The sequence below is a fragment of the Oncorhynchus nerka genome, linkage group LG28 (assembly GCF_034236695.1).
Source record: "Oncorhynchus nerka isolate Pitt River linkage group LG28, Oner_Uvic_2.0, whole genome shotgun sequence".
In the NCBI taxonomy this organism is placed as follows: domain Eukaryota; kingdom Metazoa; phylum Chordata; class Actinopteri; order Salmoniformes; family Salmonidae; genus Oncorhynchus; species Oncorhynchus nerka.
In genome coordinates, this window is record NC_088423.1 from 25587641 (window position 1) to 25604837 (window position 17197).

Sequence of the window (17197 nt, forward strand, 5' to 3'; positions counted from 1 at the left end):
GGAAGAGCTGTGCTCTGTTCGCACCCTGACACTGAAAGAAAAGGCTTTCTGTATTGGAAAAAACAAAGCTTCTGAACATACATGGCGATTGCTTAGACTTCTGCCGTAAAGTCCACTTATGGGCTTGGACTCTCTGAAGAAACCTTTCTGAAGTTGGATTAAAATTGTATGGATTTTAAGAAGACTTTACATATGAATATATCCAATATCCTCTGTGCTTTCCACCTAAATCCAGAGCCAGTCTATAGCCTGCAGTTCCCAAAATGTTAGACTACATGTATTTGTCATCCATATAGGCAGGAAGTGCCTAACAATTATGTAGCATGTATGTAGCTTGTATCCTCAAGCTATTTACCCAACCCACTAATATAATGGTCTCTGAAGGCTGCATGTTTCTTAACCGCAATAGCAGACAAATGTGCATTTTAGGAAGAGCCATGATGCATTGTGGAGTCCCTCATTTTCAATGTTGCCCTGAGTTTGCACCCTTTATTTGACAAGGTGTTCTTAGTCATAAGGCTTGTAGTGGTGATTTAAAATGAAACATGCTTTAATGGCATTACACATCAAATGGATTAGTCCTAGTGCCACATCAGTCACAATGGACTGTCTCTGAGGAGCCACGGCAAGGCTTGTGTACACACACACACCTCTTATCCTTTCTACTCTGACACCATTGGCAACGTGTGTTGGACTGGAGATGTTAGCAGGCTGTACAGTAGGCCCACAGGGCAGACAATGCATTATCCAACAGCCGTGTCAACATGCTTTACTTCCTCTCACTTTGGCTGCTTTCTGTAGTTTTCACACACCTCTTATCCTTTCTACTCTGACACCATTGGCAACGTGTGTTGGACTGGAGATGTTAGCAGGCTGTACAGTAGGCCCACAGGGCAGACACTGCATTATCCAACAGCCGTGTCAACATGCTTTACTTCCTCTCACTCTGGCTGCTTTCTGTAGTTTTCACACACTTCTTATCCTTTCTACTCTGACACCATTGGCAACGTGTGTTGGACTGGAGATGTTAGCAGGCTGTACAGTAGGCCCACAGGGCAGACACTGCATTATCCAACAGCCGTGTCAACATGCTTTACTTCCTCTCACTCTGGCTGCTTTCTGTAGTTTTCACACAGCCTCTTCCAAAACCCTCAGTAGAAATGAAGGACTGTTTGGGGTTTAGTGAAGTAGTACCGGCTGCACGCTACTATGGCTTGTATGGTTTTTTTCTTTCTCAATTTTTCCACGTTGAAGACAACTTCTTAGGATCTGTTACCTCTTGGGATGTGTTTGATAAAGCTTTGAAATGAGAGCTTCATCGTTTTCCTGCATGTTGCTTTTGTTGTTTTTGGTAGGTGTGCAAAACAGAATCTGAATGCTTTGAGGCATTTTTGGTATTGAAATAAATTATGAAATGGCAAAAGGTCTCCATTGTGATTCATTATTGGATTAGCTAGCTCTTCAGTTACGGGTTACAGTTTAGCGTCAGATATGCCTTACATCAATCTCACTTCAACTAGCCTACATATTGCTGTCAAACATTGGAAAGAATAGCAGCTCTCGGGTTTTGAAATGACATTCCGTAAGGGAGCGCACACCGCACCGAATGTCGATCTGCCAGTTGTTCACCGTTCATTTGGCGCCACGTGTTTTTAAAATATATATCATTTAGGGATCACCCACCTGTGGGTGTCTTACTGCCGATATTTTCACGAGGTTGTACATGTAGAATCGGTTTGGACTCTGTTTGAGAATTACACTCTCCAGAGATGCAATTGCAAAGAAAAGAGCGTGCTGCCAATTTATTCCAGCTGGAATTTAAGATCAGTGCTGGAAAAGCAATGATCTTCCTCCAATGAGCATTTGCATACATTACTTTGGAAACAGTTGACATTAATACAGCAATTACTGTTATAAAAGAAGTGGGGTGCGCAGTGGCTCCGTGTGTGGCAGTCTTTCAGCGGAGCACTGAATTGCTGGCACTTCTGACACTCAATAGCTACGCCACTGTGTAATTAAACTGGCTTTATCTAACAAATGTCATTGTTGTCCTTGGAGCTCGGCTCCTTGTGAGTGGCTCTGACTGGATGGACCAGTAGGCATCCGGAAACAGTGGCCTTTCAATCAAAGTTACCAACTTCACAGTTTGTGTGATTTCGTAGATGTACTTGTCAAAAAAAGATGAAGTCCTTCCCTTAACTATCTGTTCTCGAGGTCCTAAGTTTTTAGTGTCAAACTCTCCGTGCTCACTGTCACTTATTAAAATGCATGAATAGCAGTAACACAGGAAACTTTTACACAAATGTCAAACCACCGACCAAAGCGCTCCTAGAACAATTTTAATACAGTAGGCTGTGATCTTTAAACTGGAAGTGGCTTCCTAAATCCTTAGGAGCACCATATAATTAATATATGATTGGTGAGTAGTTTTTATCGCTCCTGAGATTGCCACGATGCAGCTGGTCACCTTGTCAAGTCCAGGGGTTTTATTGCAACTGTAATGGATTATGATGAGTACCATCGTGATTAATGTTTTCTCGCTCTCCCGCAGCCCTCTGTTGATTTTACCGTCAGGGGGAGGCCGTATTTCCCTTTTGAGCAGCTACAAGAGTACATATGATTGGTAAATTGAGTTCACCGCTGAGATTGAATGCAGTGACCCCCATCGAACGCAAACACTGTAATGGTTTCTTAAGCACATGCCATATATTTTGGAGCAGGACAGCAGGCGGACCCTCTGAGGTGGCGGTATCGACAGTAGATCTGTCTGCAGAGAGGGGAGAGCTGTGGCTATGGAATGGAAAGATTCAGATGCTTTAGAGCAGGGTTTCTCAAACTCTGTCCTCGGGACCCCAAGGGGTGCACGTTTTGGTTTTTGTCCTAACACTACACAGCTGATTCAAATCATCAACTAATCATCAAGCTTTGATTTGAATCAGCTGTGTAGTGCTAGGGCAAAAACAAAACATGCACCCCTTGGGGTCCCCAGGACTGAGTTTGAGAAACGCTGCTTCAGAGGTTATGCTGTCACTGTTGAATGCTTCTTTTGATTTTCAGTGGATCAGCGGTTAGTTGGGTTTTCTTGAATTATTCAACTGAGTGAGTTTTGAGCACATTTTTCCCCATATGTGTTTGTCTTATAGGCCTATGTATTTTTTGAGCACGGATTGATGGTTTTGATTGTACCATCCACAACAATGGGTCCACAATTCAATAGGAACTTTCCAATAACCGGTTGTCTGTAGTGTATGGGCCTGTAATGTGACTGTGATTGGCGTTTTTACTGCTTTAAATCGGTCTCCTTATGTTAACGCCTTTCTGACAAATGATCACAGCATATATGTGAAGAGGTGTGCAGCCAGTAACAGGGAAGAGAGAGGGGGGGCACTACCCATAATCCAGTAACAGGGAAGAGAGAGATGGAGAGAGGGGGGGCACTACCCATAATCCAGTAACAGGGAGAGAGAGGAGAGGGGGGGGGGGCACTACCCATAATCCAGTAACGGGGAAGAGAGAGACGGAGGGGGGCACTACCCATAATCCAGTAACAGGGAAGAGCGAGAGGGGGGCACTACCCATAATCCAGTAACAGGGAAGAGAGAGACGGAGAGGGGGGGGCACTACCCATAATCCAGTAACAGGGAAGAGAGAGATGGAGAGGGGGGTTGTGATCCAGTAACAGGGAAGAGGGATGGAGAGGGGGGTTGTGATCCAGTAACAGGGAAGAGAGAGGGGGGTTGTGATCCAGTAACAGGGAGAGGGAGAGGGGGGGTTGTGATCCAGTAACAGGGAAGAGAGAGATGGAGAGGGGGGGGTTGTGATCCAGTAACAGGGAAGAGAGATGGAGAGGGGGGTTGTGATCCAGTAATGGCTGTCTGGAGTTTGGAAACACCTCTGCAGCAGGTTCCCTTTAATAGCTCAATATTTCATGGTGGAAAACACCCTGCCGCCACCGACATGATGTACGACAACGTCTCTGTTTTCACCCGCACCCCCCATTCCTCCCTCCATTCCCTTGCCCTCTTTCACTACAACCCCATGTCTCACCTCTCTTTTCTCTCGCTCTCTTTTTGCCTTGCAGTTTGACAAAGCATATGCCTACAGCATCCGCCACATGTTCGGGAAGGAAGGCAAGCGCACTGACTACACCCCTTACAGTTGCATGAAGGTGATTTTGTCAAACCCACCCAGCCAAGGCGACCAGCACGGTGAGTCATGGACCTGGAGAGATGCATGGTTATTGCACACATGATGAGCCCTTTTTTTTATCATTATTATCATTTTAAGCCTATAGCTTGATAGCAGTGATACCCTATGAACCCAGCCATAACAAATGCAAGGCAGTGTTTTGATTTCAATGTCTAATCGTTTGACCCATGCAAAAAAATGTTTTATTGTGAATACCTGCCATTCTCTCATGCCTAATTTCTCTATGACCTGGTGGTTGCAGGGTGTCCATTCCGACACAGTGACCCAGAGCTGCTGAAGCAGAAGCTGCAGTCCTATAAGGTCTCCCCCAGCGGCATCAGTCAGGTGGGTAAGGCCCAGAACACGCCTGAGGCTGTTCTGTTCTCTCAGATGCTCTGTTAACCCATGGAACAATGCAACATTAACTGACTGCAGTTGTCACTAATATGTTCAGGCAGTCTCATCTACATGATTTACTTTGTATGGATGAATGTAGTTTAACCTGGTGATCTATTGTAATGATCTTTTACTGACAATAAATAGTCCTAGATGGCAAGAAACAAACGCACATTACTGACGTAAAATGAACAGTACAGTGTCACCAACATTTTTACAAAAGTCAAACTGTCTTAGTCTGCCTTAAGCTCCATAACAATACCAGAAATGGAATTTGAAAGGGAGAAAGTTTAATTCTCTAAAAGTTAAGTATAGATTAGAATATGTATTCAGTACAGTGCAAAATGTAGATTGTCATCACACTTTTGACAAGGTTGACAGATTATTATAACACTAAGAAAAGTGAGGAATTAATTGCTTTTTCACAGCTCTTAGTAAAACAATGCAGTTGTTTTTATATACCAGAAACATGGACGTGTTTAGTTCATGCAGGGTTTAGTTCATGCAGGGTATACCAATGTTCTCAAATCAAATTTTCTTCAGTTGACTTTAGATGCAAGATTCCTCAGAGATCATTAGCCTCGTCAGTAGTATTTGGTAGGTATGTGAGTATTTTTAGCATTGATATTCTGGATGTAGTTTAAACCTGCAGTGCTCCAGCCTAGAGCCCAGGTTTTATATATGAGCAGCTCAGTGAGTTTACAGCTTTGACCGCCTTAGCATCTGTGTCTTTTAAAATGAATCGGGGCATATTTTCAAGTGCTCTTTTTAAGCACTTTCAATGTGTTCTCTCAACACATTAAACTGGGTTCAATGGTGCAGGTAATGAAATGAAGTTGTAAGGTCTTGCCGTAGCGTTCTCTTGGAGTTATGGACCTTCAGGACGTTAATTTAATTCATGGTCCCCTTTTTAATTGGGCCATAAAGTTCACTGTTCAAAGTCTCATATGAAGAACATATACACGCAGCCTAACAGCCCACAGTATAATCTAGAAATATAATTTTCCAATGTCATTTGGAAGTGTCCTGATAGATGTAATTGCCTAACTAAGTTTAGGGAATATAGACCCTTTTCCAGTACACGACACACTTATGTCCAATATTCCCTCAAAAAATGTTCAGCACTGAGCAGATTTCAGGTCTGCTGAGGGGCAAACTTCCAGAGTGCGTTTACTATGTACACTGAGGCTGTACCTGCTTTAAGTTAGTTTTAAGTGGTCAAGAAGGCCATGTTGGCTATTTTATCATAATGTAGGCCTACAAGAGTGGCCTACCTACAAAAACAATGTAGAAAATGCATCCCATAACATTTGAACATGGAAATAGTTGTTCTATCATTCAGCCTATAGTAGCAGCCAATGTGTGGTGTTCATTGTAGTCCTACATTCCATGAGACTTTTGAAAAAACATATGCAGTGCTTGACATTAACCTGTTTATCCAGTTGTCCTTCAGACAAGGTGACTGAAAATGTTGCGTTTGACGCAAGAAACCACCTTACAAAATAAAATGCATTATTATTCCCATACCAGCTATAGGCCTAATACATTATCACCGCATATTGGCTTTGCTTGAATTGCCTTGCCAATGCATTATTGTTCAGGCCATTTAAAAAAACATATATATATTTCAGAATTTGAGGTAGGCTATATGATCCCACCGGTAATAGATCCATTTTGCTTTACTTGTGAGCAGCGTTGGGTAGGTTACTTTCTAAATGTAACCCGTTAGTTACTAGTTACCTGTCCATCATTGTAATCCGTAATGTAACTTTTGGGTTACCCAAACTGTAACGTAATCTGATTACATTCTGTTACTTTTAGATTACTTTAGACGAAGACATAAATGTATGTTACCAATTGAACGGCATCTATTGCAGGATAAATCAATGTTAAAGTTTATATAGCTGGCCATATATGGATGTAAACATTTTATAGGTTGGTTATTTAGGCTTCTTCTAACCCATCGCTTTCTACGACATAAGATAATATGATTAAATTATATCTTTACATTAAAACACAAAGAATTCTAGTCATTCCAATAAATGTTATACCCCTTGATCTTCAAGAATAGGACTTGGAAATATGGAAGTAAAGATTAGCTAAATTGTTTTACCTGCCATGACCCCAAAACTAAGGACTTATTAGCCAGCCCTACTCTGTTTATGATTTTGTTGTCATGGAGGACTGATTGGGCGCAGTCAAAATAAATGCTGCGCTCATGGAATGGCATGCTTTGAGCTCTACTGAAATGTCCTTATTTACATGTGAAAAATGAATGCCATATGCTGCATTTGAAACAATAACAGAACGGACGCCCCGCCTCGGTTTTGGTAAAAAGCTAAAGGATGGGCCTGGAGAAATGTCACCACTCTCAGATTAATGAACAGCTATCGATGCAAGGACTGACCATCCATGATAACAACATTGTTTTAACAATGTTATGAGGCTATACAGTGTTTGTTTATGATGATTACAAACATTGGAGAAAAACAAGCTTAAATTTTGGGTTCTCGTGGAGTGTGACAGTTGAACTAAAGCTCATGAGGCATTTAAGTTACATTCTTTGTGTGTGTCCAAAAATAGATGTAGCAACTACAGATAGACCTAAAAGGGGCAATCAAATGTGTGAGTTTGAGCATGTGTCCATTAGGCCTATGGATATTTATTTTTTTATCAGCATGAATTACATTGAGCAATAAAAGCCCCACTTTTATTCCATAGGCTGGGATCTGCACTGTGCAGCTGTTGTAAGAGCGCATTTTTCACTGGCTGTCAGCTGATTTTAAAAACAATGATTGATAGGCAGCTTAAACTTCTTGAATTCAACCATTATTGGTTTCAAATACACATCTAGATTTGTGAACAGCCATCCACAACAACCACAATCCGTAAGGTGCAAATAGCTAAATGAGAGCAGCAGTGCGATTCACATCAATGCGCTGTGTAGATATCAATAATAAGTGATATCTGTATGGGATGGACTACACCACTGCTGTCATCCTTACCTCCAAGTGTTTATTCAAGTTGGATCATTTTTGGGTTGCCGACATTAGTCCCACCATTGGAAGACATAGCTTGGACTGTAGCCTACAAAAGCCTATACCTGCTCTTTTCCCACGATCCATCACACATTTGGTGTGTCTTCACAGTGGTCTCTGACTTGTGGTCAGACTCGCTCAGGTGGAACAAACTTAAACTTGTGCCTCACTGAGAAAACATAAATGTCAAAAAACAGAAATCCGCAAACATCCTTTTTGAATTTAAAAGTAATCATCTAGTTTTCAAAAGTATCCATTTTCGGATTACAATATTTTTTGCTGGTACTGTAACATTTAAATAATTACCATTTTTATTTTACTGGGCTGATAGTGCCTGCATCTGATGGTCAGTCTCAGCGAGGGAGAAAGCGGCAGACGGAGGGTCCGCCTCTCAACATCCCTCCGCTCTCCCTTTCCTCCACTGACACTGACCAAAAAAGGGACACCAGTCTTCCAGCTGTCCTTCATGAACAAATTAATGTTACTCCGATGAACAGAGAAATAAATATTTCTCAACATTTAAAAAAGACCCAAGCTGCTAATAACAACGCAAGCCTATAGATACACTTTCCTACTCATTCATTACTGCTGCAGTGCTTGTTGTAGCGCTGAGTGGAAATAGGGAAAAAACACATTTTATGTCTTATAAAAGTGTTGAATACAAAGTGTGGACAGTAATGAGTAAGAACTTAAACATGAACTCACTCATAAAAACAGCAGCTCTTAGATGTATTCGTTGACAGTCTCTCTCTAGTCATGGTTTTAAACGTTTTGAAATCTCACCGTATCTACTTCACTAGCTTTCTTGTATGCCTGCTACCTTACTGCAGACACGTTAATCTGAGCTGTCTGATTGGCCAGCGGTAGGCCTATAGTGCACTTGATTTGCTCTTTGGGCCTGCTGGGAAGGCCGAGTTTGTACCTTCAGACACATGAAATGGTTCAAAATGGCAACCGTTCGCCTACTCAGCGTGCAGGGCAGCTGCACTTACCACCAACAGCCCGAGATGAAAAAAATACCTAGTAGGAACACAAGGCTTTATCTTTGGGGTTTTTACAGAGATGTTTGGCGATCAACGAGGAACTCCTTGGAGATTAACCAGTCGATCTCGATTGACCGGTTGGTGACCACTGCAGAATAAATATCACCCGACGGAAGGGAAGCACGAGATTGAACTTCACTCAACTTTCTAGTTTTCCCCTTCAGTTAACTCTATCAACGTTTCCCTCTCTACTGTGGGAATTGCCAATATTATCCATTTTCAATGTAACATACCGAAACAAATATGCAAGAGATTTTCTTGTCTACAGACCGGTGCGGCATAAGCGATCAGAGCTGCAGTATCCCTAAATGCAATTTAGGGGTGGTTCGAGCCCTGAATGCTGATTGGCTGACAGCCGTGGTATATCAGAGCGTATACCACGGGTATAACCTAACATTTATTTTTACTGCTCTAATTACGTTGGTAACCAGTTTATAATAGCAATAAGGCACCTCAGGGTTTGTGATATATGGCAAATATACCATGGCCAAGGGCTGTATCCAGGGACCACACCCCCCCGTGCCTCATATGGCCATTCACTTTGAACTGGATTGTGTTTACAGCATATGAATGGTCATGATTAGATGCCCTTGTTTTGAGATCAAAGTGAGAGCTGCATGTAGCCATGTGTGTGCATTTGTTCATATTCTTAGGGGGCAGAACGACAGATTTTTACCTTGTCGGCTCGGGGATTCGATCTTGCAACCTTTCGGTTACTAGTCCGACGCTCTAACAATTGATAGTGTGTACAGGTGCTCGACCAGTCGGCGAAAGCCAACATCACCCACGACAGAGAGCAGTTGATTGTTAAGGGCAATGAATTCCATTATCTTGGCTTTGATGGATTTCGCCTTTGAGATGTCTCACTGAAATGTTCTTACTCTTTCAAATGACTGCTCGACTTGTTGACTGCTTGATCCACACAGCAGACATTGTGGGCTAGGTTAGGAATATGCTGTGCAGCACATGTATCGCAGAATTTTACGTGGCGTCATTACGTCATGTACCTACGTTATATAGGTATGCACGGTAGCTTTGACATCGGCCAATACCGATGTTGGCATTTTTAGCTAATATCGTCCATCCCTACCTCATTACGACCAGGAATATGACTTTCCCGAAGCGGATCCTGTGTTCTGCCTTACACCCAGGACAATGGATCGGATCCCAGCCGGTGACCCAAAACAACGATGTCGTAAAAGGGGCAAACAAAGCGGTCTTCTTGTCAGGCTCCGGAGAAGGGCACATCACGCACCACTCCCTAGCATACTACTCGCCAATGTCCAGTCTCTTCACAACAAGGTTGATGAAATCCGAGCAAGGGTAGCATTCCAGAGAGACATCAGAGTGTTCTTTGCTTCACGGAAACATGGCTCACTCGAGAGACTCTATCGGAGTCGGTGCAGCCAGATGGTTTCTTCACGCATCGCGCCGACAGGAACAAGCATCTTTCTGGTAAGAAGAGGGGCGGGGGGGTATGCCTTATGATTAACGAGACGTGGTGTGATAATAACAACATACAGGAACTCAAGTCCTTCTGTTAACCTGACTTAGAATTCCTCACAATCAAATGTCGACCCCATTATCTACCAAGGGAATTCTCTTCGATTATAATCACAGACGTATATATTCCCCCCCAAGCAGTCACATCGATGGCCCTGAACTAACTTTATCTGACTCTATGTAAACTGGAAACCACATATCCTGAGGCTGCATTCATTGTAGCTGGGGATTTTAACAAGGCTAATCTGAAAACAAGACTCCATAAATTCTATCAGCATATCGATTGCGCAACCAGGGCTGGTAAAACCCTGGATCCTTGTTATTCTAACTTTCGCAACGCATATAAGGCCCTCCCCCGCCCTCCTTTCGGAAAAGCTGACCACGACTCCATTTTGTTGCTTAGAGACAGAGACTAAAACAAGAAGCTCCCTCGCTCAGGTCTGTTCAACACTGGTCCGACCAATCGGATTCCACGCTTCAAGACTGCTTCGATCATGTGGATTGGGATATGTTCCGCATTGTGTCCAACAACAACATTGACGAATATGCTGATTCGGTGAGCGAGTTCATTAGAAAGTGCTTACGGACATATTCAATCAATCCTTATCCCAGTCTGCTGTTCCCACATGCTTCAAGAGGGCCACCATTGTTCCTGTTCCCAAGAAAGCTAAGGTAACTGAGCTAAACGACTATTGCCCCGTAGCACTCACTTCCGTGAGTAAAGTGCTTTTGAGAGACTAGTCAAGGACCATATCACCTCCACCCTACCTGACACCCTAGACCCACTCTAATTTGCTTACCGCACCAATAGGTCCACAGACGACGCAATCGCAGCCACACTGCCCTAACCCATCTGGACAAGAGGAATACCTATGTGAGAATGCTGTTCATTGACTACAGCTCAGCATTTAACACCATAGTACCCTCCAAACTCGTCATCAAGCTCGAGACCCTGGGTCTCGACCTCGCCCTGTGCAACTGGGTACTGGACTTCCTGACGGGCCGCCCCCAGGTGGTGAGGGTAGGTAACAACATCTCCACCCTGCTGATCCTCAACACTGGGGCCCCACAAGGGTGCGTTCTGAGCCCTCTCCTGTACTCCCTGTTCACCCACGACTGCGTGGCCATGCACGCCTCCAACTCAATCATCAAGATTGCAGACGACACTACAGTGGTAGACTTGATTACCAACAACGACGAGACGGCCTACAGGGAGGAAGTGAGGGCCCTCGGAGTGTGGTGTCAGGAAAATAACCTCACACTCAACGTCAACAAAACAAAGGAGATGATTGTGGACTTCAGGAAACAGCAGAGGGAGCACCCCCCTATCCACATCGACAGGACAGTAGTGGAGAGGGTAGTACATTTTAAGTTAATCGGCGTACACATCACGGACAAACTGAATTGGTCCACCCACACAGACAGCATTGTGAAGAAGGCGCAGCAGCGCTTCTTCAACCTCAGGAGGCTGAAGAAATTTGGCTTGTCACCAAAGCACTCACAAACTTTTACAGATGCACAATCGAGAGCATCCTGTCGGGCTGTATCACTGCCTGGTACGGCAACTGCTCCGCCCACAACCGTAAGGCTCTCCAGAGGGTAGTGAGGTCTGCACAACGCATCACCGGGGGCAAACTACCAGCCCTCAAGGTCACCTACACCACCCAATGTCACAGGAAGGCCATTAAGATCATCAAGGACAACAACCACCCGAGCCATTGCCTGTTCACCCCGCTGTCATCCAGAAGGCGAGGTCAGTACAGGTGCATCAAAACAGGGACCGAGAGATTGAAAAACAGATTCTATCTCAAGGCCACTAACATTGAGTGGCTGCTGCCAACATACCGACTCAACTCAACTTTAATAATGGAAATTGATGTAAAAAATGTATCACTCGCCACTTTAAACAATGCCACTTAATATAATGTTTACATACCCTACATGACCCATCTCATATGTACAGTGCCTTGCGAAAGTATTCGGCCCCCTTGAACTTTGCGACCTTTTGCCACATTTCAGGCTTCAAACATAAAGATATAAAACTGTATTTTTTTGTGAAGAATCAACAACAAGTGGGACACAATCATGAAGTGGAACGACATTTATTGGATATTTCAAACTTTTTTAACAAATCAAAAACTGAAAAATTGGGCGTGCAAAATTATTCAGCCCCTTTACTTTCAGTGCAGCAAACTCTCTCAAGAAGTTCAGTGAGGATCTCTGAATGATCCAATGTTGACCTAAATGACTAATGATGATAAATACAATCCACCTGTGTGTAATCAAGTCTCCGTATAAATGCACCTGCACTGTGATAGTCTCAGAGGTCTGTTAAAAGCGCAGAGAGCATCATGAAGAACAAGGAACACACCAGGCAGGTCCGAGATACTGTTGTGAAGAAGTTTAAAGCCGGATTTGGATACAAAAAGATTTTCCAAGCTTTAAACATCCCAAGGAGCACTGTGCAAGCGATAATATTGAAATGGAAGGAGTATCAGACCACTGCAAATCTACCAAGACCTGGCCGTCCCTCTAAACCTTCAGCTCATACAAGGAGAAGACTGATCAGAGATGCAGCCAAGAGGCCCATGATCACTCTGGATGAACTGCAGAGATCTACAGCTGAGGTGGGAGACTCTGTCCATAGGACAACAATCAGTCGTATATTGCACAAATCTGGCCTTTATGGAAGAGTGGCAAGAAGAAAGCCATTTCTTAAAGATATCCATAAAAAGTGTTGTTTAAAGTTTGCCACAAGCCACCTGGGAGACACACCAAACATGTGGAAGAAGGTGCTCTGGTCAGATGAAACCAAAATTGAACTTTTTGGCAACAATGCAAAACGTTATGTTTGGCGTAAAAGCAACACAGCTCATCACCCTGAACACAACATCCCCACTGTCAAACATGGTGGTGGCAGCATCATGGTTTGGGCCTGCTTTTCTTCAGCAGGGACAGGGAAGATGGTTAAAATTGATGGGAAGATGGATGGAGCCAAATACAGGACCATTCTGGAAGAAAACTGCAAAAGACCTGAGACTGGGATGGAGATTTGTCTTCCAACAAGACAATGATCCAAAACATAAAGCAAAATCTACAATGGAATGGTTCAAAAATAAACATACCCAGGTGTTAGAATGGCCAAGTCAAAGTACAGACCTGAATCCAATCGAGAATCTGTGGAAAGAACTGAAAACTGCTGTTCACAAATGCTCTCCATCCAACCTCACTGAGCTCGAGCTGTTTTGCAAGGAGGAATGGGAAAAAATGTCAGTCTCTCGATGTGCAAAACTGATAGAGACATACCCCAAGTGACTTACAGCTGTAATCGCAGCAAAAGGTGGCGCTACATAGTATTAACTTAAGGGGGCTGAATAATTTTGCACGCCCAATTTTTCAGTTTTTGATTTGTTAAAAAAGTTTGAAATATCCAATAAATGTCGTTCCACTTCATGATTGTGTCCCACTTGTTGTTGATTCTTCACAAAAAATACAGTTTTATATCTTTGTTTGAAGCCTGAAATGTGGCAAAAGGTCGCAAAGTTCAAGGGGGCCGAATACTTTCGCAAGGCACTGTATATGTATATACTGTACTCTATATCATCTACTGCATCTTTACGTAATACATGTATCACTAGCCACTTTAAACTATGCCACTTTGTTTACATACTCATCTCATATGTATATACTGTACTCAATACCATCTACTGCATCTTGCCTATGCCGTTCTGTACCATCACTCATTCATATATCTTTATGTACATATTCTTTATCCCTTTACACTTCCGTGTATAAGGTAGTAGTTGTGGAATTGTTAGTTTAGATTACTCGTTGGTTATTACTGCATTGTCGGAACTAGAAGCACAAGCATTTCGCTACACTCGCATTAACATCTGCTAACCATGTGTATGTGACAAATAAAAATTGATTTGATTTGTAAGCTATATTTAGAATTTGATACATTTCCACATTTATTTACAGAAAATGGGACTATGAAAACAAAGTCAATAAATAGAGCTGAAAGGTTTAAAAATAAAATGAGAAATAATATGAGTGAGTTACTTGCAGTAAAAAATTGTCAGCAGATCGCTTGTCATTGCAAACATTATGCTTGTATTTCACTTAAACATGCCACACAATGTTATTTCCCACAAAAAGAACCGTCTAGACCTGAAATGGATGGTTGTATACAGCCCCTAGACATATCTCTAGTGCATATATATGAGATCAATTCAGCTTCTGTGAGTGTTTTAAGGTAGTTTATTGAAATGTTACTGTGTGCTGAAGCATTCAGCATTCACAGCCCATTCTAAGCACTGGTTAAAGTAGCCTATTCATACCCAGATATGTCTATGTATTCAAATCTATAGAAATCGAATCTAGATGATATTTCAATGTACAAATCTGCAGAGTCAAGTCTAAAGACCACACACTAGTGAGAGGCTAATCAATATTTAAAATAATCTGTGTACTAAGCAATCCATTGAGGACTAGGGAAGGACTAGATGATAGCGTGCTAATTGAAGTGGACAGCCAACCCAAAGGGAGCTTATCCCTCTTCAAATTAAATGAGTCATTTCCTCCCTGTCCCCCTCAGCAACCCCTATAGTAGTACTCAGAGTTGAGTGGAGGACACGCTGACACTGTGTGGGGTTTGGCCCAGGAGGCCAATGTAGGCTCCTGAGCAGAGAGACCGGTATGTACAGTGGTTCTTCCTTTAAAAGTTGCGTCATATTGCAGCACACCTTGCGGGCTGCCACAGAATTCTATGGCACGTTATTTAATTGTCAGGCATTGTTACCATTAGTGCTAGTTTGACCACGAGGGCATCTTTGAGAAGCATTTTATAGCCTTCAATATTGGCTGTACTAGAGAATGTAAAAACTTTTTTTTTAAGAACATAGTATATGGAATTCATTTTAACAAATGTAGCTTAATTTGATTAATATCATGGTGTTTCTATTCCAAGAAAAACTAAACCCTCAGTTACCGTTAGGATGAAACGGAAAATATGGTGCTGTACAATGTGACGGTCGGGAGTAGATAACAGTACTAAGAGCATAACATTTCCACACCGTAATTGTAGTCTAACCAATATTCAGTGAAAATACAAATCTAAATGATTTACCAAGACCAGTCCCCATGTTTGTCTCAGAGCAGTGTGAAACGGTGCTGAAATAGTTGACCACAGCGGGTAGGCTGTTGCTTCAAATCGTTTTGCTTCTAACTTCAATATGCTTTTTAAGTAAATAAGACCTACATCACTTTTACAGCACATTACTCAACACTAGTGAGACTCATGTCGCCTACGGTAGACCTACAGTATATCTAAAAATATGTTTTCCAATGATGTGACTCTGCCAATAATTACATTTAGAGGGTTGGAATATTCTAAATTAATATCAAAGGGGCATTTTTCATTAGATATTCTCAAAGACCATATTTGCCCTAAGGGGCTTTTATATAATTCTAAATTAATAATAATTGTGCGCCGCCCTATTGGACTACCAATTACGGTTGGATGTGATACAGCCTTGATTAGAACCAGGGACTGTAGTGATGCCTCTTGCACTGAGATGCAGTGCCTTAGACCACTGCGCTACTCAGGAGCCATGATCAATATGACATACAGTGCGGCAAAAAAGTATTTAGTCAGCCACCAATTGTGCAAGTTCTCCCACTTAAAAAGATGAGAGAGGCCTGTAATTTTCAATCTTGGTTACACTTCAACTATGACAGACTAAATGAAAAGGAAAAAAATCCAGAATCACATTGTAGGATTTTTTATGAATTTATTTTCAAATTATGGTGGAAAATAAGTATTTGGTCAATAACAACAGTTTATCTCAATACTTTGTTATATACCCTTTGTTGGCAATGACAGAGGTCAAATGTTTTCTGTAAGTCTTCACAGGGTTTTCACACACTGTTGCTGGTATTTTGGCCCAATCCTCCATGCAGATCTCCTCTAGAGCAGTGATGTTTTGGGGCTATTGCTGGGCAACACGGACTTTCAACTCCCTCCAAAGATTTTCTATGGGGTTGAGATCTGGAGACTGGCTAGGCCACTCCAGGACCTTGAAATGCTTCTTACGAAACCACTCTTTCGTTGCCCGGGCGGTGTGTTTGGGATCATTGTCATGCTGAAAGACCCAGCCACGTTTCATCTTCAATGCCCTTGCTGATGGAAGGAGGTTTTCACTAAAAATCTCACGATACATGGCCCCATTCATTCTTTTCTTTACACGGATCAGTCGTCCTGGTCCCTTTGCAGAACAACTCAGCCCCAAATTATGATGTTTCCACCCCCATACTTCACAGTAGGTATGGTGTTCTTTGGATGCAACTCAGCATTCTTTGTCCTCCAAACAAGTTTTTACCAAAAAGTTATATTTTGGTTTCATCTGAACATATGACATTCTCCCAATCTTCTTCTGGATCATCCAAATGCTCTCTAGCAAACTTCAGACGGGCCTGGACATGTACTGGCTTAAGCAGGGGGACACGTCTGGCACTGCAGGATTAGAGTCCCTGGCGGCGTAGTGTGTTACTGATGGTAGGCTTTGTTACTTTGGTCCCAGCTCTCTGCAGGTCATTCACTAGGTCCCCCCGTGTGGTTCTGGGATTTTTGCTCACTGTTCTTGTGATCATTTTGACCCCACGGGGTGAGAACTTGCGTGGAGCCCCAGATCGAGGGAGATTATCAGTGGTCTTGTATGTCTTCCATTTCCTAATAATTGCTCCCACAGTTGATTTCTTCAAACCAAGCTGCTTACCTATTGCAGATTTAGTCTTCCCCGTCTGGTGCAGGTCTACAATTTTGTTTCTGGTGTCCTTTGACAGCTCTTTGGTCTTGGCCATAGTGGAGTTTGGAGTGTGACTGTTTGAGGTTGTGGACAGGTGTCTTTTATACTGATAACAAGTTCAAACAGGTGCCATTAATACAGGTAACGAGTGGAGCCTCTTAAAGAAGAAGGTACAGGTCTGTGAGCCAGAAATCTTGCTTGTTTGTAGGTGACCAAATACTTA

The 17197-nt window shown here is 42.6% G+C and overlaps 1 protein-coding gene across 1 annotated transcript in view; it reads left to right on the forward strand.

Moving 5' to 3' along the window:
• prim2 (DNA primase subunit 2) overlaps positions 1-17197 on the forward strand; it is a 101807-nt gene that overhangs the window by 74542 nt on the left and 10068 nt on the right. The window contains exons 11-12 of the mRNA XM_029640259.2: positions 4082-4208; positions 4451-4533. Of these exons, the coding sequence (XP_029496119.1) occupies positions 4082-4208; positions 4451-4533 (210 nt within the window). The remainder of the gene's footprint in view (positions 1-4081; positions 4209-4450; positions 4534-17197) is intronic.